Here is a 22,463-nt window from a genome sequence, read left to right as displayed (position 1 = left end):
ATCTAATATATATATACATATATCTAAAAAAGCTTCTCCTGGTCCTTCTACTCCCTCCACAATCATTCCTTTTTCAAAACCTGAAACTGAGGTGAAGTCCTTCATAAAACCACTTCTTTGACTGGCTCAGAGAACCCAAGTCCTACAACAAAATTTTTTGTAAAGATACCCTTGTCTTTTTTTTTTTTAACTTTATTTATTAAAAAAAATTTTTTTTTGGCTGCATTGGGTCTTCATTGCTGCGCATGGGCTTTCTTTAGTTGCAGCGAGTGGAGGCTACTCTTCGTTGTGGTGAGTGGGATTCTCATTGCGGTGGCTTCTCTTGTTGCGGAGCACGGGCTCTAGATGCGCGGGCTTCAGTAGTTGTGGCACGTGGGCTCAGTAGTTGTGGCTCATGGGCTCTAGAGCACAGGCTCAGTAGTTGTGGTACACGGGCTTAGCTGCTCAAGGCATGTGGGATCTTCCCAGACCAGGGGTTGAACCCATGTCCCCTGCATTGGCAGGCGGATTCTTAACCACTGTGCCACCAGGGAAGTCCCCCTTGTCTTTATAATTAGAAAAATAAACAAATCTTCATTATACAAACTCTTCTTTCTTTTATAGGAAACCTGCAAACCCCTGTGAGTAGTGATAGAACGTTTTCAAGTCTATTCTTCCAAATTATCAATGTTCACTCTACAGCATCAAATGGTACAATTTATTTTTAAAATATCCACTAAGGTTAATAATAGAGGCTGCCAGGGGAAATGGTGAATTATTGCTTAATGGTTACAGAGTTTCTGTTTGAGGCAATAAAAAGTTTGGAAATAGACAACAGTGATGGTTGTACCACACTGTAAATGTAATTAATGCCGCTGAATTGTACACTTTAAAATGGTCAAAATGATAAATTTTATGTTATGTATAATATACTACAATTTTTTAAATACCCCAAAAAAGTTAATAATAAGTAAATCATACTTGGTAGAACATTGAACATTTTACTTCAAGATAGATTTTAGTGATAGTCATTAAATAAGCACCAATAAGCGAAATACACTGAAAACCAGAAAAGTTTTCTTTTGGTTTCTAACTTTACAGTGGTATGATTTACTTCATAGAGAAAAATAAATCCTAGTTTATATGGCTTACAACCAGAATCAAAGAGCATATTAAATAGAATACCTGACTAGATCGTAACTTCTTATCTTCCAGATGGCTCTTCTCCTGTAACAGGGCCTCCTTCTTACAAACTATGGCCTCCCGTTTCTTTAAGTCTTCTTCCAGCTCCTCTAATTCTTGGCGTTGGTTCAGAACTTTCTCTACTTCTTCATCTAACCATTTCTTTTGCTCATCCAATTTCTACATTAAAATTCCAAAGAAATGTTATAATTTGTTTTTCTTCACCATAAAATTTATATGGTAATAATATAACTTCAGATTGACTAAAACACCTTAAATGAACATTTAAAAACTATCTGGAATACCTTAAATGAACAGTGAGAATAATAAAATAGTGTCTGTCCAAAACTGTCAAGAAATAAGTGGTTCTAAGTTAACATCTTTCTGTGTTGTTTTATAAGGAATTAAAATTTATTCCACAAATATGTTTGAGTCTGAGATTTTTCAGGCTGACAGTTTTCTTTATATTGAGAGTTAGTTCTGAGAACATGCTGGAAATCTTCTCTGTTACAAAGGTGCACACCTCTATCACAGCACTAATACTACTGATTGTTCTATGGTCTTTCTCCCCTACTTGAGCTCCTTGACTGATTGCAGGGACAGTGCTTTTTGCCTCTCTAGCCCCAGTGCCTGCTCTACTGCCTGGCCCATGATTGGCTTTCAATAAAATGTTAAATGAATTCTTGATTCAATCAATCAACTAATGATGTGAATAAATGAATACACATTGTGGAAGACATAGATGATGGAGCATGGAAATCCACTCTGCATTGTAGCCTGTCAACATCAAATAATTACAAAATAAAATAAATTGAGCTATAAAGATTTCCAAAACAAACATCTCAGTATTCTCTTGAGTTAAGGATACCCAGAAATAAGTACAAACAAAAATGTGAATGGAATGACTGTCCAAGATGAACTCTACCAAGTGCCCATCTGCACTGGGACATAGTAATGAAGCAATGCCACCTAAATAACAAATAATAAGAAAACAAAGCAATATAGTACTATTTTCCAGTTCTTCTCAACCTTGATAAAAGCGGTCCCTAGAAATCTATATTAAGACAATAAGAAGTGAATATGCATGAGAAAAAGAGAGCAAAGTGGCCAAGGCAAAGCAGGTCCAGAGCTATGTAGTTTTCCATCCAGACCTAGATAGTATGGTCCTATAAGCAACAGCACATCCAAATAATATTGAGGCCTAAAATAGCAGCTCTACAATTATTAGGAACAGGAAGCATATCCCAGAGCAACTACAGAAATACTTTAGCTTTGTTATATCCAGCTATACCTTAGAAACTCCATATATGAGACCCTATGAAGACTAGCAATTAACTTAAAACATATTCTACAAACATTTCTTGACTGTGAGTGGGGTTTGAAAGATGAATAACAGATATTCTGTAAGCTCCATTACAACAGGAAAGAAACCAAAAAATTATGACGGTTGATAATAAATGTTGTATACAGCTAACTCCTAGGTACTATGTATGCAAAAATGGAAGGAGAGATCGGTTCTGTCTGAGAAACGGAAGAAATGTCAGTGCCAGCCTCACAGAGTAGGCAATATTTTAGCTGTGCTTTGAAGAATGGGTAGGAGTCTACTAACATAATACAGGTTTTTTTAGGGAAATAATAATAAATGAATGGATTTTTCTGCATTTGATATAATAAAGGTTATGATTTGTGTAATTCACTGTATCTTAGTAACTTTTCTGAAAATTTCTTATTTTGTCTTTTCTTAAAATAAATATTCCTTTCTAAAAATCATATTTGTATTTGTATGGAAATATGTATGGGAATATGTTAATATAAATGTTTCAGACATTACATGAAATTTCTAAAAATCTTATATTTGTACTTGTATGGAAATATGTATGGAAATATGTTAATATAAATGTTTCAGACATTACATGAAATTTCTAAAAATCTTATATGTTCTGGTATAATGTTATAAGTAATAATCCTAGTTATTACTTTAAAATGTATATCTCAGAAATAACTAATTTTCTTGTCAACTGCATTATTATGAACTGTCATCAAATCTTTAACCGTGGTCATTGTTAAGTCTTTTGTCATTTACAGACAGTTCTGGGTGTACTCTGATGATTTTGCAAATATGTTCCTATAAAAGGGTTTCATCTTCAAGAAATACATGGAAAAGACTCTGACAAGTACAGGTTTCTGGTAACGGACTGTACTGCTGAACTGAATGAATAAGCATTTTCAGAACTCTAATGAAAAACTGATGAACTCATAAAAGTGCTAACAAAAGATCAAGACGAAAAAAAAAATTAATTACATGGGACTGAGTGAACTGATGAGGATGAGTATAATTTTTGTGACTTTCTGTCTGAATTTAAAAAAAAAAAAAAAAAAAAAATTCCACAAGGAAAAAAAAATAAATAAATAAATAAATAAATATTCCTACCACACAGTTCCAATTTTAAATACTCTCTTCTTATAAGAGACCTTCATATCAAATCAATGTCCTAGTAAAAGCTCTTTGGATAGTCATATTGATTAATTTATAATCTTGTTCTTGTTTAGAGTCAAATTCTGGAAAATGTTGTTTTACAACATTAAAAAGCATGAAGGTTTTTGTTTGTTTGTTTGTTTTATTATTATTTTTAACCTGACATAATCAGTGCAAGCTGTGGGAATCTATTACTGTATTCATTTAAAATTTAGATCCTTAACATTCTGAAAAGCAGGTCTAACTATTCTATGCATTCCTACCTCACCTACTCCCCCACATACCCTTCCACCCAGAAATATTACCAAGCACGTCAGAGAGAGAACTGTTCAACTAATTTCTAAAATACACTAGTAAAATAACTGAGAATACATTCATGTCCTAAATTTTACTATTAAAATATATAAGATTTAAGAAGAGAGAGCAAATAAATTTTTCAGAATTAAGGTGATGTATTTGCATTTGAGGGTAATTACAGTTTTAAGCACAGTAATCTTAAGACTTTTAGAACTGCCATTTCTAATTTCATAAAATTAAAATTTTGTTTCTTTGAACTTTGATATTAATCTATGGATTTCATTTTTTAAATGTGGCACTAAAACAATAGCTTTTTAATATATTATATATGGTGCATATACAATTTGGTTGTGCTTGAGTAGAGAGCTCTTATCTTTAGAAATATATGTTTCCAGGTGAATAAACCAGTCTTGACATGGGAATAAATACAATCTAGTTTTCATGTTTATATTCCACAACATTCAAATAAACCCATTTCTACTGAAATAAGAATATAGCACATTTCCGGATGGGAAATTAATTTTTTAATAACACAAAAAATTCACAAGAAATATTAGAAATTTTGTACTCGAGTGGCAAAGTCTAGTGTTTGAAGATTTTATTCAGAGTCCACCACTTTTTACCCCTACTTAGACAATCATCAAATTGCAGAGAAACCAGGAAACACTAAATAGAATCGACAAACCTGGAGTTGGTCTATACTTCCAAACGAACCTTTTCTCCTTTTCATCTTAAATGCATCAAGGTCCTCAGCTTTCAGTTTTAGACCTTCTTCCTGTTCTGTTTTTAACTGTAGTTCCTATAGAAAACAGGAATTGAAAATACCTCATTGCTTTTACTACATGGTCATCATTAAATATTTACGCAGATAATCATTTTAACATTTACTTTCTTAGTTGCAAAAAGAAAGAAAACAAGTAGATGAAGGTTGGGGCCATTTAAGAAGAAAATAATGTTAGCCCCTCATTCAAGCAATAAAATCTCACAGTAAAAATCAGGATTTACTAGAAAAACTAGGTATTTTTTTTCATTCTCTGCCAGTGTTACAAATTTGCATAACAGGGATAAGAGTATGAAAATTATAAATCTGCTCTTCTCTTCTGCCTTTCTGAGTTCACTACCTTCAGTTAGTCCACCCAACGCACCCACCTGCAATGGGGATATTAGAATTTATCACAGGAGAAATGTAAAAAGAAAAGTTATATTCAGTTTCCAGCATTCAAAAATCAGATTTTGCAGCATGAAAATAGTCTTTCAAGACTGATCATGGTCCTCCGAAGAGTATTTTCCAAATTCCTTTAGTTTCCATTCACATCTTAAGAGTCAAGTCAAGAGGGCCCTTGTGTTCTGCTGGGGTTTAGAGACGATGTTGCCATCCACCACCAAAGCTTAGCAGGAATCAGGAAGGAGGCCATGAACTCAAAGTGAACTGGTCCGCACTGCTATTTCTTACTGGTCCATGATGGATAAGTACAGAAATTAAAAGTAAGTGTTTAGAACCTTTTACAACAATTTAACAGAATAATTTTATGTCTGTTGAATCTAATAATTAAAAGATAGACTTGTATATTTTAGTTTTTATTTCATTTTTCTACTAGTTCTTGTTTACAAAGGTATTGGGCTGTGACAAATTAATAATAAAATGAAAATTGTATCTTTTCCATAGGTAATTTTAGAAGTACTGATAAAAAGGAAGTAAAAGGGAAGTCTACCATTTTCCAGCCCTGGAAATGGAAGAAAGGAGAAAAGAGACAGTAAAAAAGATGTGTGTCCCAATTTTCTTCTCTCTGAGTTTAGGCCCAGAAAGGGGATGATAAATAAAGGTATCACTGAGAGCAGACGGAGAAAATGAGGACTGCAGCGCAGAGGCCTCACACCCACATGGTTCTGCCCAGTCTTGCTGAAAGAACAGAGAAGTACGATCAGGAAACAGAGACTAATTGGACTCCTTGGCCTCAGATGACGAGGATCCTGAGTTGAGAACAAATAGGGGTCAGTTATTGTGGGGAATTGACCCCAAAACTGAAGGTGAGGACAGGCCACTGGGCTAGCAAGCTAGATGGAAGATTTGATAGTCTCAACAGGGATTTATAATGCCATTAGGAGATGAGATGAAGCCAAAGCACCTCCAGGCTCTAAGCTGAAAGTGAGACCAATCTATGAACTATACTGGCTTCACATCAAGTGCCAGCAGGGAAAGGTGAACAAGAGAGAGCAGATTCCAGCCAGTCACATCCAAGGACCAAATGAAACTCAGAAAGTCCCTTCCCCCTCAACACCATGTGATGCAATAAAGCTACACACCCGAACACCACATATACCAGACTCTATCTTTGAGAATCATGGGGAGGAAGAGGCCAAGAGACTGAATATTCTTATTCAAGAGAACTGAGAATTATTTGAAGGAAATGTTTAAACTATCAGAATAAGGTTTGAACAGACTGGTTATTCGGTTAGTTCCCATGATATTTCCAGAAATTCTTGTGACATGGTTTGGGCAGGGCAGGGTGGGAGGGGTGTCATAAGGAACACAGGTCTGCTATAGACTAAAGAAATTTTCTATGCCCACTTGAGTTGAATTATGAGTGCATTTGGACCCTGTTATATTTACTACCCATTAAATTTTCATGCTTCCCTAGCTCTAGTTCACAGTTATAATTTAGCCCCTGTCACAGTCACAGCAACTTCAGGATGCTGAAATAAAGGCACCTTATACCGGAGCTGACTACCTACTATTCTTATTCTTCTACAAATGCTTTAAAAGTGTACTGCAGGTGGTCTAATCCCCTCTTTTGCATGTTGCTCTAGACATTATTACCTTTACCTTATATTGTAATCTCTATTATAATAGTAAAATAACTGTCTACCAGGTACTGTGCTACACTTTTTACATCTATTTAATTATCCCATTTAATCCTCACAATAATCCTGTGAAACAGATACCATAATAAATCCCATTTTATAGATGAGGAAATTGGTGCTTAGAGAAGTAAAAAGCCCAGGTCACATTTCAGGGGTTCCCATACCTTTCCTTTATAGCTCATCCATAGTCTTCAGTTAAGAACTGCTGCTCTACGGAGAACCTATGCAGAAGTCATAGTATTCTCTGGAAATGGTTTAGTCAAGTGAAAAATGGAATGTTAGAGAGTTAGCTCCAAACAGAAGACAAGATATCCCTTAGGACTCTGAGCAGGTTTTGTTTTTGCATGAAGTAGTAGAAACTTCAATATATCTTTGGGGCAGACTGTTCCTTTTTCTGGAATACTCATTCTCCCCCTTAAATGGGTCATATTTCCCTAGAATGAAAGAAGGAACAAAATTACCCTAGATAAGAATGTAAAAAGTTTAAGTTACAGGCAGAGTTGCAGTTCAGCAGACTATGCATTCTGCTCAAAAGTTTTTTTCTTTTCCCTAAACATAGATTTAGAGAGTGCTATGTCTTGTTGGTTTAAGCCAGGGTTCATGAGAGATGAGAAGCTGAGACCCAAAGACCACAGGACTGACAGGCAGGCCTGATCCTCACACTGGAGGAAGGACAGCAACGAACAGACGAGGCTGTTGGCAGTGAAATGAGAATTGAACAGATTCAAGATATTTAGAAGACTCAATTTATAGGACTTTGTGGTTCATTGGATATGGGTAATGAGGAAGAGGACAGAGTCAAGGATGACTGCTAAATTTCTAGCTTACCCAACTGAATGCATTGAAATGTCATGTAAAGTACACTGGAAAACTATATTTTCTCCCCCATGAAGGGAGCAGGGAGGAGGAATAGTGGGGAGATAAGTAAGGGAATTCATCTATAAGACAACCTAATAAAGATGTCAATGGTTGGATATATGAATCCAGAGCTCAAATGGCAAATCTGGTATTAAGGATTAAATCTGGGAGTTGTCAGAGTTAAACTGCAGTCATGGAAAAAGACAAGGTGAGAGGTCACCCAGGACCGAGTATGGAAGATAAGAGGGCATAGGCTAGAGCCCTGAGTAATTCCCAAAGGTAAGGAAATGATAGTGTAGGATAAGCTAGCAAAGACAAAGAACAAGCAATAAGAGAAGAAAAAACAAGGTGAGTATAATTTCACAAAGGCAAAGGGGGAAATATTTCAAGATGGAGGGAGTGGTGAACTATGGTGGATGCAGCTGAGGTGTGACAGAGAGAGCACTAGTGAACTGCTCAAGAGCTTTGAAGTGAACGGTACAGCCAAGACCCAGAAACCAGACTGGAGAGGAGAAGAGAACAAATGAAAGGAAAGGAAACAGAATCAAATACAGTAAACTTTTCCAAGAAGTTTGGTTATAAAGGGGAGAAGTGAGAGAGAGAAATATAAAGTTGAAGGAGAATAATTTTAGGATAAGAAAAGTCTAAGATGTTTAAAGAAAGAATCTAGGAGAAGAGGAAAAGCTGAAAATACAGGAAGAGAAAAAGACAAATGAGATAAAGCACGTAAGCGCTTAGCACAGTACCGACTGAAGACAAATAATAAATGTTATTTACTGCTATAATAATGATTATTACCATTATTATTAAGAATGAGTAACTCAAGGAAATTAAGAAAGCAATTCCATTTATAATAACATCTAAAATAATAAAATATCTGGGAATAAATTTAACCAAGGAGGTAAAAGACTAGTACACTAAAAATTATAAAACATTCTGAAAGAAATTAAAGAAGATTTAAATAAATGAAAAGACGCCCCATGCTCATGGATAGGAAAACTTAATATTGTCATGATGCCAATACTACACTAAGAGATCTACATAGTCAACACAATCCATATCAAAATTCCAACGGCTGGGACTTCCCTGGTGGTCCAGTGGTAAAGAATCCGCCTTCCAATGCAGGGGATTTGCATTCAATCCGTGGTCAGGGAACTAAGATCCCACATGCCGCAGGGCAACTAAGCCCACGTGCCACAACTACTGAGCTTGCGCGCCTCAATGAGAGAGCCTGTGTGCTGCATACTACAGAGTCCACGCACCCTGGAGCCCATGCGCCACAACTAGAGAGAGAAAACCTGCATGCCACAACTAGAGAGAAGCCAACATACCACAACTAGAGAGAAGCCACTGCGCCACAACAAAGAGCCTGCACCACAATGAAAGATCCTGCATGCCTCAACTAAGACCAGATGCAGCGAAAAAAATAAAGAAAATAAATAAATTTTTAAAAAGTGGATCTACAGAGAAAAAGCCAAGAACGGATCGTCGTAAAAGGAATAATTTGAAAATAAAAATTTGTTGAGTGCTGCTGTAAAAAAAAAAAAAAAGAAAAGAACCATGCATTAAACACAATTAAAGCATTAAAAAAGAAATTGCAATGGCCTTTATTGCAGAAACCGAAAAGCTGACCCTTAAATTCATGTGGAATTTCAAGAGTCCTCAAATAGCCAAAACAATCCTGAAAAAGTACAAAGTTGGAGGACTTACTTCCCAAAATCTACTGCAAAGCTACTATAATCAAAACATTGTGTACTTGCACAAGGATAGACATATAGACAAATGGAATAGAACTGAAAGTTTAGAAATAAATCCATAAATCTACAGCCAATTGGTTTTTGACAAGGGTACCAAGTCCATTCAACAGGGAAAGAATAGTCTTTTCAATAGATGGTGCTGGAACAACTGGATTTCCACATGCAAAAGAATGAAGATGGACCCCTACCTCACACCATATACAAAAATTAACTCAAAATGGACCAGGAACCTAAATATAAGAGCTAAAACCGTAAAACTCCAGAAGAAAACATAGGGGTAAATCCTTATGACCTTAGATTTGGCAACGGATTCTTAGATATGATACTAAAAGCACAAGCAACAAAAGGAAAAATAGATAAGTTGGAACGTCATAAAAAATGTAAAACTTTGGTGCATCAAAGAATATTATCAAGAAAATGTAAAGGGCTTCCCTGGTGGCTCAGTGGTTGAGAATCTGCCTGTCACATCAAAGAATATTATCAAGAAAATGTAAAGGGCTTCCCTGGTGGCTCAGTGGTTGAGAATCTGCCTGCCAATGCAGGGGACACGGGTTCGAGCCCTGGTCTGGGAAGATCCCACATGCCGTGGAGCAACTGGGCCCGTGAGCCACAACTACTGAGCCTGTGCGTCTGGAGCCTGTGCTCCGCAACAAGAGAGGCTGCGATAGTGAGAGGCCCACGCACCACGATGAAGAGTGGCCCCCGCTCGCCGCAACCAGAGAAAGCCCTCGCACAGAAACGAAGACCTAACACAGCCAAAAATAAATAAATAAACAAAATTTTAAAAAAAGAAAAGAAAATGTAAAGATAATCTACAGAATGGAAAAAAATATTTGGAAGTCATGTATCTGATAAAGTTTAATGTCCAGAATACATAATGAATTCCCACAACTCAACAACAAAGAGACAACCCAATTAAAAAGTAGACAAAGAACTTGAAAAGACATTTCTCCAAAGAAGATATACAAATGGGCAATAAGCACATGAAAAGATGTTCAATACCACTAGTCATTATGGAAATGAAAATCAAAACCACAATGAGATTCCACTTCACTTGTACTTGGATGACTACAATAAAAAAGAAACAGAAAATGACAAGTGTTGATGAAGACGCAGAGAAATCAGACCCCTCATACATTGCTGGTGGGAATGTAAAATGGTGCTGCCACTATCAGAAACAGTTGGTGGTTCCTCAAAAAGCTAAGCATAGAATTAGCATATGACCCAGCAATTCCACACCTAGGTATTTCAATTCCAAATTGAAAGCAGGCACTTGAACAGTTACTTCCATGCCAATGTTTATCACAGCATTATTCAATAGCCAAAACGTGGAAACAATCCAAGTGTCTATAAGATAAATGCAGAAACAAAATGTTGTGTATGCATGCAATGGAATATGACCCAGCCATAAGAAGGAATGAAGTTCTGATATATACTACAACATGGCTGAACCTTGAAAACATGATGCTAAAGGAAAAAAGCCAGATACAGGGCAAATATTGTATGATTTCACTTTTATGAAATATCTAGGATAGGCAAATTCATAAAGAGAGAAGTAGATTAGGGTTACCAGGGGCTTGGGGGGGAAGAGGGGAAAGGGAATTATTGCTTAATGGTTACCAAGTGTCTATTTTTATTTATTTATTTTTGGCTGTGTTGGGTCTTCGTTTCTGTGCGAGGGCTTTCTCTAGTTGTGGCAAGCGGGGGCCACTCTTCATCGCGATGCGCGGGTCTCTCACCATCGTGGCCTCTCTTGTTGCGGAGCACAGGCTCCAGACGCGCAGGCTCAGTAGTTGTGGCTCACGGGCCTAGTTGCTCCGCGGCATGTGGGATCTTCCCAGACCAGGGCTCGAACTCGTGTCCCCTGCATTAGCAGGCAGATTCTCAACCACTGCGTCACCAGGGAAGGGAAGCCCCCTACCAAGTGTCTATTAAGGGTGATGAAAAAGCTTTGGAAAAAGACAGTGGTGATGGTTGCACAACACCGAATGTAATTAATGGCACTGAGCTATACGCTTAAACAAAGGTAAAATGGTCAATTTCATGTTATATTATTTTATAAAAATCAATAATGTAATATACCAAAACTCACTGTATGCTTTACATGGGTGAACTGTATGATATGTGAAGTATATCTCAATAAAGCTGATTTAAAAAAAAAAAGAATCAGTAATTTGGCTTAAATGCTCTTTTAAGTTCCCTTCCATCACTAAATTCTGTCATTTTTTTTTTTAAGGTCTGAGAATATATTATTTTCCAAAGTTTAAAATCTAGGAAATCTCCAATTATGTTCCAAACCTTGGGTCTGGCTTAACATTTGAACAGAACAGAGCCTGGTACACAGTGCTAGATAAGTGTTTGTTGTTATTATGATCATTATCATCCTTCTCTTCTTCAAAAGAGCCCTACTGAGGCAAGTATGATAAGGCCATCTTAGATAAGAATAAACAGACACAGAGAGGGTAAGTGATTTTCTCAGTAAATGATCTAGCCAGGAACAGAGAGAGTTGGGATTGAATACATGCAAGCCTGGCTCCAGAGCCCAGGCTGACACCACTAGTTCCTCCCCGGCCCAATCCATTCTATAGAACAGCTGGGCATACAGGTCTGATCACTTTTCTGCACACTATGAATGAAACGGTACCATTTTACCTTGTACTTTTTTCTATGCTGCCGCATGGACAATGCATGTCAAAGCACTTTGAAAATGGCAAATCCTATTCAAATGTTAGATATTTTTTTTTAGAAAGTCAGCTTTATAAATTTGTGTTTTTGACAGCCTCAACTGAAGTTAAGATCCTAGTTAGAGAAATTATCACGGCACTTTCTTTTGGGAAGTCAAAGCCTTCAAGACAGTACTCAGAATTCAATAAATAGCTTTTACTATGTAGATCAACAAAGTTTTAAAGTGAATGAGGACAGCAGCCAAGGACAGGCCAAGGTGAGATACCTCACAAGCCAACTGAATCAAGACCTTGGTTACATTAGCTCTGAGACATTGAACATTTCATATTATGCTTAGCAGGAAAGTATGACAATATTACTTTGATTTTTTGTTGATCCCGCTTAATTTCTGCATCCAGTTGCTTCCTTTTCTCATTTTCTTCTTGAAGTCTTTTTTGCAGCTGTACCTTTTGATGTTTCATGTGATCTACATTCTGCTCTAGTTCATTAGCACGTTTCTCATTTTGGATCGACAGTGATGCCAATTTCTTACTATTTTGTTGCTTCTTCTGTAAGACCTGGGATCATATGGAATATTTCAAAATGAAAAACTGCACCTCTCATATCCCTCCAGTAAACTTAAACTTTTCATTTAATGACGCAGGTGGGCATTTTTGCCTAGATTTTAATTTATTCTTGATAGTTTCACAACTGTTTTCTACATTTCTACTTTTACAGTCAGGCAAATATCATAATTTTCACCAGATATAAAGAATAATGAGACTTCCTGGTGCCGACAGCCAAACAGAACAAAATTGACATTGTTGCTTTTTTTATTGTCTTAATTTTAAAATATTTTATGTACATAATAAAAATTAAAACAATACAAAACTAAACTTATAATTAAAAAGACTCTTCTCTCAGATGCCTAATCTACCTGTCCTGTTTCCTGAAATAAAATTACCAATTTCTTAAATATTCCTTGAGAAATAATTTATATGCACATAAGTAACTTTATATTCTAGGTAGACTATTCTCCACCTCCCCTTTTTTTCTGTTTAACGTATCTTAGAGGTGTTTTCTCATAGATTTGTTCTTTCTATATGACTGCATAGTATTCCACTGTGCTCCTCTTTAATATCCAGCTGCAGCCTAAATCATTAATCCCTGAGTTAAGATGATCAGAAATGATACCATTTTCCCTGAATGACCAACCATTGTAATTACTATTTTAATTACCTTAAATAAGGCTTTTCCTCTCTAGGTAAAGTTATCCATAGACAGCATTAAAATTTTTTGAAGAGTTTACTAATATAAATTACCAGAGTGTTTCAATTTAATCCTGATCAAACAAGCAAACATATATTAGATTTGTATGCTGTACTTTAGCATTGCACTAAGTAAGTACCTCTTATGTGACATAAAAAAGTTAAGGTGAAGTCATTTGTAAGTTATGCAGACTACAATTATTTCCTTTATCTTGGTGATAAATTGTTGACATAAACACATTTTGTTTTAATTAAACTAAGTATTCACAGAGGCATTGTAGCTTAGAGCAGCGCTACTCAAAATGTGGTCTGTGGACCGGTACCACTCACAGACTGTTGTCAGCCTGCACCATGAAGCACATTATTAGATTCAGCTGATGATGTTTTCATGCAAGACTTTGTTGATGAGAGAAGCTGTGCTCCCATTTACCTTTATCTCACTGCAGACCAATAATGAACAATCTGCAGATGGACTACTTTGAGTACTACTAGCTTGGAGGCCGCAGGACTCTGCAGTTTCCCATGCCTGGATTTGGACCCTGGCTTTGTCACTTATTTTCGACAGTATTGCAATACTGGAGCAAAAAATGTTAATACTAGAATTTTAGTGTCTTTTCCACATGATATTGAAAATATCAGTATAACTACTGATAATCTTATTTAAAAGTGAGATAGGTTGTCATTTGCACTTATTCCACAGATGCTCAAACGTGCACCTCTGTTAGCATTAAACAGAGCATATAATGCAGCATATAATGCTATATATATCTAAAGACAAAGAATACAGATTTTAGATTTTTTTGATTAAAACAAATTTTTTAAGTTTTAAAAACTAAAATAAATTCATTATACCAATAAAACCACTAGTATTTCAATATGTTAAAATGGTATGAAATGTTAGAGTACTGAAAACCGTTATTATCATCACAATTATGTGACTCTGAGTTATTTTACCTTTGTAAACCTTAGCTTCCTCATTTGTAAGAGTGTAGAAATACCCACTTCAAAGGATTAAATAATGATTAAATAATACATATAAAACATCTAGTATGTATATAGCACTTGGTAGACACTTAACTATCACACTTCTTCTCATCCCCACCACCTTATCATCTTTAGCATCCCCATCCCCATCAGTCGTGCATGCATACGGCAAAGGCACAGAAATCTCTAAAACTACGTGGAACACTTCTTTCAGTCCTCCGGCTATGAGACGTTTCTTTTGAATTTAATTAAGTTCTTTCCTTTCCTCATCAGTACCCTCAGCAGAAAAAGATACACAACAAGAAACATGGAAAACAAAAAGAACATGATAATTCAAACCCTATTAATAATCTTTCATTTAATCTTTTAATCACAACCATAAAAATAATCTTTGCTAAATCCACACACAAGGCTTAAGCTATAGATTTATATGGTAAATATAATAACCTTCTTAGAAAAATAATAACTTTGGCTATTTCAAGAAAACTGGAAAAAACACAAACACGTGAAGATTAAACAATGTGCTACTAAACAGCCAATGGGTCAACAAAGAAATCAAAGGGAAATCAAAAAATACCTTGAGACAAATGAAAATGGAACCACAACTGTCCAAAATCTATGGGACACAAAAAAAGCAGTTTTAAGAAGGAAGTGTACAGTGATACAGGCCTTCCTCAAGAAACAAGAAAAATCTCAAATAAACAATCTAACATTACACCTAAAGGAACTAGAAAAAGAAGAACAAGCAAAGCCCAAAGTTAGTAGAAGAAAGGAAATAAAAAAGATCAGAGAAGACATAAATGAAATAGAGACTAAAAAAAACAATAGAAAAGATCAGTGATACTAAGAGCTGGTTTTTTGAAAAGATAAATAAAATTGACAATTTAGCCAGACTCAGCAAGAAAAAAAGAGAGGGCTCAAATGAATAAAATCAGAAATGAAAGAGAAGTCACTACTGATACCACAGAAATACAGAGGATCATAAAAGAGTATGATCAGGGGCTTCCCTGGTGGCACAGAGGTTAAGAATCCGCCTGCCAACGCAGGGGACACGGATTCGAGCCCTGGTCTGGGAAGGTCCCACATGCTGCGGAGCAACTAAACCCATGTGCCACAACTACTGAGCCTGAGCTCTAACCTGCGAGCTACAACTACTGAGCCCATGTGCCACACCTACTGAAGCCCGCACGCCTAGAGCCCGTGCTCCGCAACAAGAGAAGCCACCGCAATGAGAAACCTGTGCACCACAACGAAGAGTAGCCCCCACTCACCGCAACTAGAGAAAGCCCGTGTGCAGCAATGAAGACCCAACGCAGCCAAAAAAAAAAAAAAAGAGTATGATCAACAATTATATACCAAAAAATTGGATAACCTAGAAGAAATGGATAAATTCCTAGATATACACAGTCTTCCAAGACTGAATCATGAAGAAATAGAAAATCTGAATAGACAGATTACCAGTAAAAGATCGGTTCTTACTTATTAATATTGAGTATAAGAATTACAATCAGAACTGAAGGTAGGATAACCTTTCTGCCCGTGGACGCCGCCGAGTAAGCATCATTGAAGTCTCCCCCCTCTGCTGCTGTCGTGTCTAAGTCAGTCTCCCAAAGAGCCCGAACAGCTGTGGAAGCTCTTCATCAGACGTTTGAGCTTTGAAACAACCGATGAGAGTCTGAGGAGCCAGTCTGAGCAGTGGGGAACGCTCACAGACTGTATGGTAACGAGGGATGCAAACACCAGGCGCTCCAGAGGCTTCGGGTTTGTCACGTATGCCACTGCGGAGGAGGTGGATGCGGCCATGGATGCAGGGCCACACGAGGTGGATGGGAGAGTTGGGGAACCAAAGAGGGCCGTCTCAAGAGAAGATTCTCAAAGACCTGGCGCCCACTTAACCGTGAAAAAGATTTTTGTTGGTGGCATTAAAGAAGACACTGAAGAACATCACCTAAGAGATTATTTTGAACAGTGTGGGAAAACTGAAGTGATTGAAATCATGACTGAGGCAGTGGCAAAAACAGAGGCTTTGCTTTCATAACCTTTGATGACCATGACTCCGCAGACAAGACTGTCATTCAGAAATACCACACTGTGAATGGCCACAACTGTGAAGTAAGGAAAGCCCTACCTAAGTAACAGATGGCTAGTGCTTCATCCAGCCAAAGAGGAGGAAGTGGTTCTGGAAACTTTGGTGGTGGTCGTGGAGGTGGTTTTGGTGGGAATGACAACTCTGGTGGTGGAGGAAACTTCAGTGGTCGAGATGCCTTTGGTGGCAGCCGTGGTGGTGGGGGATATGGTGGCAGTGGGGATGGCAATAATGGATTTGGTAATGACGAAAGCCATTTTGGAGGTGGCGGAAGCTACAATGATTTCGGCAATTACAACAATCAATCTTCAAATTTTGGACCCATGAAAGGAGGAAACTTTGGAGGCAGAAGTTCTGGCTCCTATGGTGGTGGAGGCCAATACTTTGCCAAACCACGAAACCAAGGTGGCTATGGTTCCAGCAGCAGCAGTAGCTATGGCAGTGGCAGAAGGTTTTAATTACTGCCAGGAAACAAAGCTTAGCAGGAGAGGAGAGCCAGGGAAGTGACAGGGAAGCTACAGGTTACAACAGATTTGTGAACTCGGCTAAGCACAGTGGTGGCAGGGCCTAGCTGCTACAAAGAAGACATGTTTTAGACAATACTCATGTGTATGGGCAAAAAAAACTCAAGGGCTGTATTTGTGACTAATTGTATAACAGGTTATTTTAGTTTCTGTTCTCCGGAAAGTGTAAAGCATTCCAACAAAGGGTTTTAATGTAGATTTTTTTTTTTGCACTCATGCTGTTGATTGCTAAATGTAATAGTCTGATCATGACGCTGAATAAATGTCTTTAAAAAAAAAAAGAACTGAAGGTAGGATATAAACCTATGAAATTATAAATAAATTTCGAAATAATCATAAAGGAAAGCTCTTAATTGTTTTGTTCTACTAACGTTTTGTTAAAATGAGTACTTTGTTAGACGTCGCAGCCTTAATTTAACGGTCAAGAAATAAAAAAAAATTGATCGCAAGACTCTCTGAGGTGAATTGCTAAGGGAAAATATGTATTCTGAAGGAAAGTGCAAAGTGTCAAGTCACGTTATTTTAACTTGGTGTTGACTTGAGAAGCTACTTAAGTAAAAAAAAAATTTTAATGGCGATGTGCAGATGTTTGAGATGGCATTAAAAATCCTTGAAGAAGGGACTTTTTTGCTCTGTTCACTTCTGCATCCCCACCTAGAATAGGACCTGGCACACAGGAGGTGTGCGGTGAACACTTATCTTGTTGAAAGAAAATAACTGTGGCAGTTTCAAAAATAGATAACTAATGCTCTAACTAGGTTAACTACAATTCCATTCTATGTACAGTGGAAACAATATGAAAGCAATAGATTATGAATCAGGGACTTCCCTGGTGCTCCAGTGGTTGAGAATCCATATTGCAATGCAGGGGACGCTGGTTCGATCCCTGGTCAGGGAACTAAGAACCCACATGCCGTGGGGCAACTAACCCTGCATGCCACAACTACAGAACCCATGCACTCTGGAGCCCTCACACCACAACTACTGAGCCTGCACATTCTGGAGGCCATACGCCACAACTAGAGAGCCTGCACACCGCAACTAATGAGCCTGTGAGCTGGAGAGAAGCCTGCGCACCACAGTGAAGAGCCCGCATGCCACAACGAAAGATCTCACATGCCGCAACTAAGACCCGACACAGTGAAAAAATAAATAAATAAATAAATAAAATATTTTAAAAAATAGATTATGAATCAAAAGAACTGGAAAAGGCATTTTAGTAAATTCATTATAAGCAAACTAACAAAGCACTCTGACTATACCAAAAGCATCTGGGAACAGCTTCATACACAAAATCTCTCTATAATGGAATATTTCTCAAAGAATAGAATTTTTTAACTGTAGCTATATTTGAGGTTATAGCAAAGTCCAGCATTAGGAAATTAAGTACTACATCTGTAGTACTCAAAGTTATTAACCTTTCTTAAACCAATCAGTTATGATTTCAGAAAACTGTCTGAAACAGTTATCATATTTGTTGAGTGTCAAGAAAGTGCTATATACATACCAGATGTTTTATATATATTATTTAATCATTAGTTAATCTTTTATCCTTCAGAAAAGGACACTATTTCTGTGGTTATCTTTATTTCTCACCATGTGGTTTTTGATAAAAAGATTAAAATAATACACTTCCTGAATGAAGAAATATACTACCCAGACTAAAACTATGTAAACCCACCAGCATACTGGAAAAGAAAACTTGCCGTCCAGTTCCTCCCGCTAGTAAAAACTGAATCCTCCTTCTTTCCTAACTAGGTATAAGAATCCTCAAAATCAGGAAGCCTTAAATACGTTTTCTCAATTATATTTTTTAAATTACCTGGACTCTTAGCTTCGCAGCATCCATCTTCTTACGAAATTCCTTCTGTAATTTTACCTTCAAAGCAACATCAGAAAGATCTTTGTTTTCCAGTTCCTCTAGCTGCTTTTGCGTTTCAGTTAATTCCGCTTTCGCCTGTTCTGCTTCATGTTCAAGTCTTGTTACTTTCAGAGAATACTGTTTGCTTACGGACTTGACATCATTACCTTCATAATAATAATAATAGTAATAACAATTATAAATTATGTTTAAAAACTAAGTAAAACACCAAAAACATAAAATTTCCCTACTCTTAAAAAGCTGGGCAGTAACTATTTAAGGCATAGCATTAAAAATCCAGCTGTCCCTCCCATCCCCATCAAACACAACTTGCCACCTGTCCTTTTAATAATTAGTTCCTTAATGACTGTCCCCATCTGGTGCCATTTATCTTCTCCCTGGTTCATCTTTTGTTCTGAATTTGCAGTTTACCTTTGCTGGCATCAAACTTCAGTTAAAAGGTATTTGGGGTGACTCATTGGCCTCTTGCTTACTACACTTCGTCTTCCTACCACCCATAATCTGTCTCCGAATTCTTTTCTTTTACTATTACGAAAATTTTTCAACATATCAAAAGTAGAGAAATAATATAATGAAAGTGCATCACCCAGATTCAAAAGTTATCAAGATTTTGCCACAGCTACTTCATCTATACCTTTTTTCTTCTTTAATTTACTTAAAAACTTTAAAGCAATCCCAGATATAATGTCATCACCTATGTATACTTCAATAAGCATCTAAACAGAATATGGAAATAACCAAAAAGTCATTATCACATCTAACAATGCTAATACCCACCAGTTCCTATTCAGACTTCCCCAACTGTCTCAAAATGTCTTTTACAATTAGTCTATTTTAATCACAATCCAAACAAGGTCACAGTACATCTTCTTGTTATGTTTCTTAAGAATCCTTTAATATAGAGCTGGCCCCCTCTCCTTTTTCATTTCATTTGAACTTGTTAAAGATAAATTTTTTTAAAATGCTTTTCTTATGAATATTTAGAACATAGAGAAAAATAGAATATAGATATTTCTATATCTCTTTTCATTCTAAGCCCAGCTACTGACCCTAAGAATTTGGTTCTGATTTATTCTGAATAGTCAACTGTCCTGAACCAGACTGGCAAACTAGTGGTGGTGGGAAGTAAGAGTCTAGAGGTCATGGGGTGAATAATCACCAGGACATGTTGTTATACTGCTATACTGTAAAGCTCTTAATTTTTTAATAAAGGGAGTTATTGAACTAAATGCACTGTAAGTTGTCTTCTGGCTCTACAATTCTATGATTTCAACTAACTTCAAAATACCTATGACAACAATGTTTTAATGAATCTATGACCCCATAAATTGTTTAACACGCCAATATTTTATGAACCACTAAGAAAAAAAAAAATACAGTACCAATTACACCATGACAAAATGCTAAAATGTCACTGATTTTTAAGATGCATCCTGATTTCAGAGATATTAAAATGTGAAAAAAGTGTGTATTAAAATTGATGAAATACAGTATAATTGTCATTGTTATTAATTTTGGCTGAAGTAGCTACTGTTTGGGGAAGTCTTCAGTGAGAGGACTTTGAAAAGTAAGTACACATTGACCCTTTTGCTAATCACCATTTCTAAGGGTCTTTCGGAAAGCTCCAAACTGCCCTTCGTTCTAATGAACAAGAAGAGGACCTTCTCTGTTTAAGGTCAGGTATCCTCTATTTTAAGGCAACCAGGATGGGTATACCAGGCTACAAAAGTGTGCTTGTTTAGTTAGATATCCCATGGTGGGATAACCTACATGAAAGAAAATCGTTTATTTCAGAGTGGTAAATATCCTCAATTTCTACACTCACTATCCTAAAATCATGGGGATGGAGAAGCTATTTAAACCCCTAAACCATTTCCTAGATACTCCTAAGAGAGGTTTACTGGCATTGATCCTGCCTATGAGGAAGGAGAATGGTCAAAATCAAACATCTGGGATAACTGGAGCTGGGACGATGCATAGCCCATACACCACTAGGAATGAGAAAGGAAAACGCTTTGGACAGCAGCTAGAGGAGAGGAAGTTGAGAAAGGAGGACCGACAGCCAGAAAGCAAGCTTGCAGGAAAGAGGAGGGAGAGGCCAGGCAGGTTTCTCCTTGCTGGCAGAGGATTTGGGTCCCACAATTCGTGTAGTTTGAGTGTGATTATAGTCTTGGGCTTGAAGAAGAGGAGGATAGTATTTCCTTCAGTTTCCCCAAATGTGACCAGAGTTGTTTTGCATTGAAATTGGGGGAAAGAAACGCTAGTGTGTCTTATTCCTTCAGTTCTTTACTGAATTTCAGAGTAGTCAAGGCTTACACTTTGAGTGTATTAGTGAGGGGAACCCAAAAAGCTTGAGATGTGCATTTTAGGGCAAGCCTAATGGAGTTGGAGGGTGAGGAGAGGATGTGGTACATATGCCCAACCTGGTAGATTAAGGGGAGGAGATGAAAGCCTGGCTCACTCAAGAGGACAGCTCTCCAGGACAAATCCTTATATCTTCAGAAAAACAAAAATTAGCTACATTTAAAATATAAAGTTTATAATTAAGGTTAAAAATGAACTATCCAAGAAAATAAAGACTAATAATTTAAAATAAGTATTTACTAAAAATGAACTAGGAAAACATCTCAGACTTATCCCAGATGCCTAGTATAATGTTTCTAAAAAGTGGCAAAAAACATTAAGTGCCACAGAGTTTCAGCACAACACAGAGTTCACACTGGTTAGAAAAATTCGTAGATGAAATCAAATAAAACAAAGTTCTTTTGATAATTAACCTCCACACACTGGCTCTAGAGCACACCCTGTTAGACTGAATTCCAAGCTAACGTGGATAGTCCTGAGCATCAAAAATTAAAGTAAATGTTACAACATCAGAAGCAACTTTAGAAGCTTTTCTTTCTCATATAAGCAGGTTCACAGGATACTATTACCTGTTTTAATTAATTCTTTAATCAGATCTTCCTTCATCTTGATGTTGATAGTAAGTTCCCTCATTTTTTGTTTGGCTTCAGTAAGTATGAGTTCTGAATTCCTTAATTTTTGCAAATTCAACTCTTGACTCTCCTGGAGACATTCAATCTTTAAATCTTTAAAATAAAAGAAACAAAACTGAGAAATAAAACTATCTGCTCAGAAATATTTGACAGAAGTAGAGTTAAAAAAAAACAAAAGGCAGACACACAAGCAGTCTAGAGGTAACAGAGGAAGGGACAGACAGAAAGAGAAAAAAAAAAAAGGAAAAAATACATGGCAATTGGGACTTTAGTTTCGCAGCTCACAGTGAGTTTTCCTTTCCTTAAAACATATGTATATGCTCTAGTCATATCCTGTAGGTTCTGATACAGTTTTTCATTACCCTTAGATATTCTGCAATTTGACTTTTTCTTTAACCCGAGTTATTTAAGAAAGGTATAAAATCTCCAGATAGGTAGAGGTTTTAATTTTTTTCCTATTAACTCATAGTTTTACGGTAATCAGAGAATGTAGTCTCCCTCTACCCCAGGCTAATAAGAGTGTGGCCTCACACTGTTTGTTTCTGTCTTGTACCAGAACGTAAATCAACTACCTCACTCTTTTAGCTCAGCTGACATTTTTTTCACAGTGAGACTTCCTCAGTGAAGGAGCTGGTGCACTGATTTACA

At 36.8% G+C, this 22,463-nt stretch overlaps 1 protein-coding gene and 1 pseudogene across 5 annotated transcripts in view; one reads left to right on the top strand and one right to left on the bottom strand.

The window, feature by feature from the left end:
* Positions 1-22,463, bottom strand: part of KIF27 (kinesin family member 27) — a 93,085-nt gene that overhangs the window by 30,915 nt on the left and 39,707 nt on the right. For all 5 annotated transcript variants that reach the window (XR_009503628.1, XM_059924532.1, XM_059924530.1 and 2 more), the window contains 5 exons: positions 21,753-21,908; positions 18,760-18,965; positions 12,456-12,653; positions 4,620-4,733; positions 1,165-1,341 (listed from right to left, as the gene is read on the bottom strand). Coding sequence is in view for 4 of the 5 variants with exons in the window: in XM_059924532.1 (XP_059780515.1) it covers positions 1,165-1,341; positions 4,620-4,733; positions 12,456-12,653; positions 18,760-18,965; positions 21,753-21,908 (851 nt within the window). In the remaining variant the exon portion in view is untranslated. The remainder of the gene's footprint in view (positions 1-1,164; positions 1,342-4,619; positions 4,734-12,455; positions 12,654-18,759; positions 18,966-21,752; positions 21,909-22,463) is intronic.
* On the top strand, positions 13,646-16,905 carry LOC132367577 (heterogeneous nuclear ribonucleoprotein A1-like; annotated as a pseudogene).

Source organism: Balaenoptera ricei, chromosome 6 (assembly GCF_028023285.1).
Source record: "Balaenoptera ricei isolate mBalRic1 chromosome 6, mBalRic1.hap2, whole genome shotgun sequence".
Taxonomy (NCBI): domain Eukaryota; kingdom Metazoa; phylum Chordata; class Mammalia; order Artiodactyla; family Balaenopteridae; genus Balaenoptera; species Balaenoptera ricei.
The sequence above is the reverse complement of the archived record's forward strand: the minus strand, read 5'-3'. Positions and strand labels throughout refer to the sequence as shown.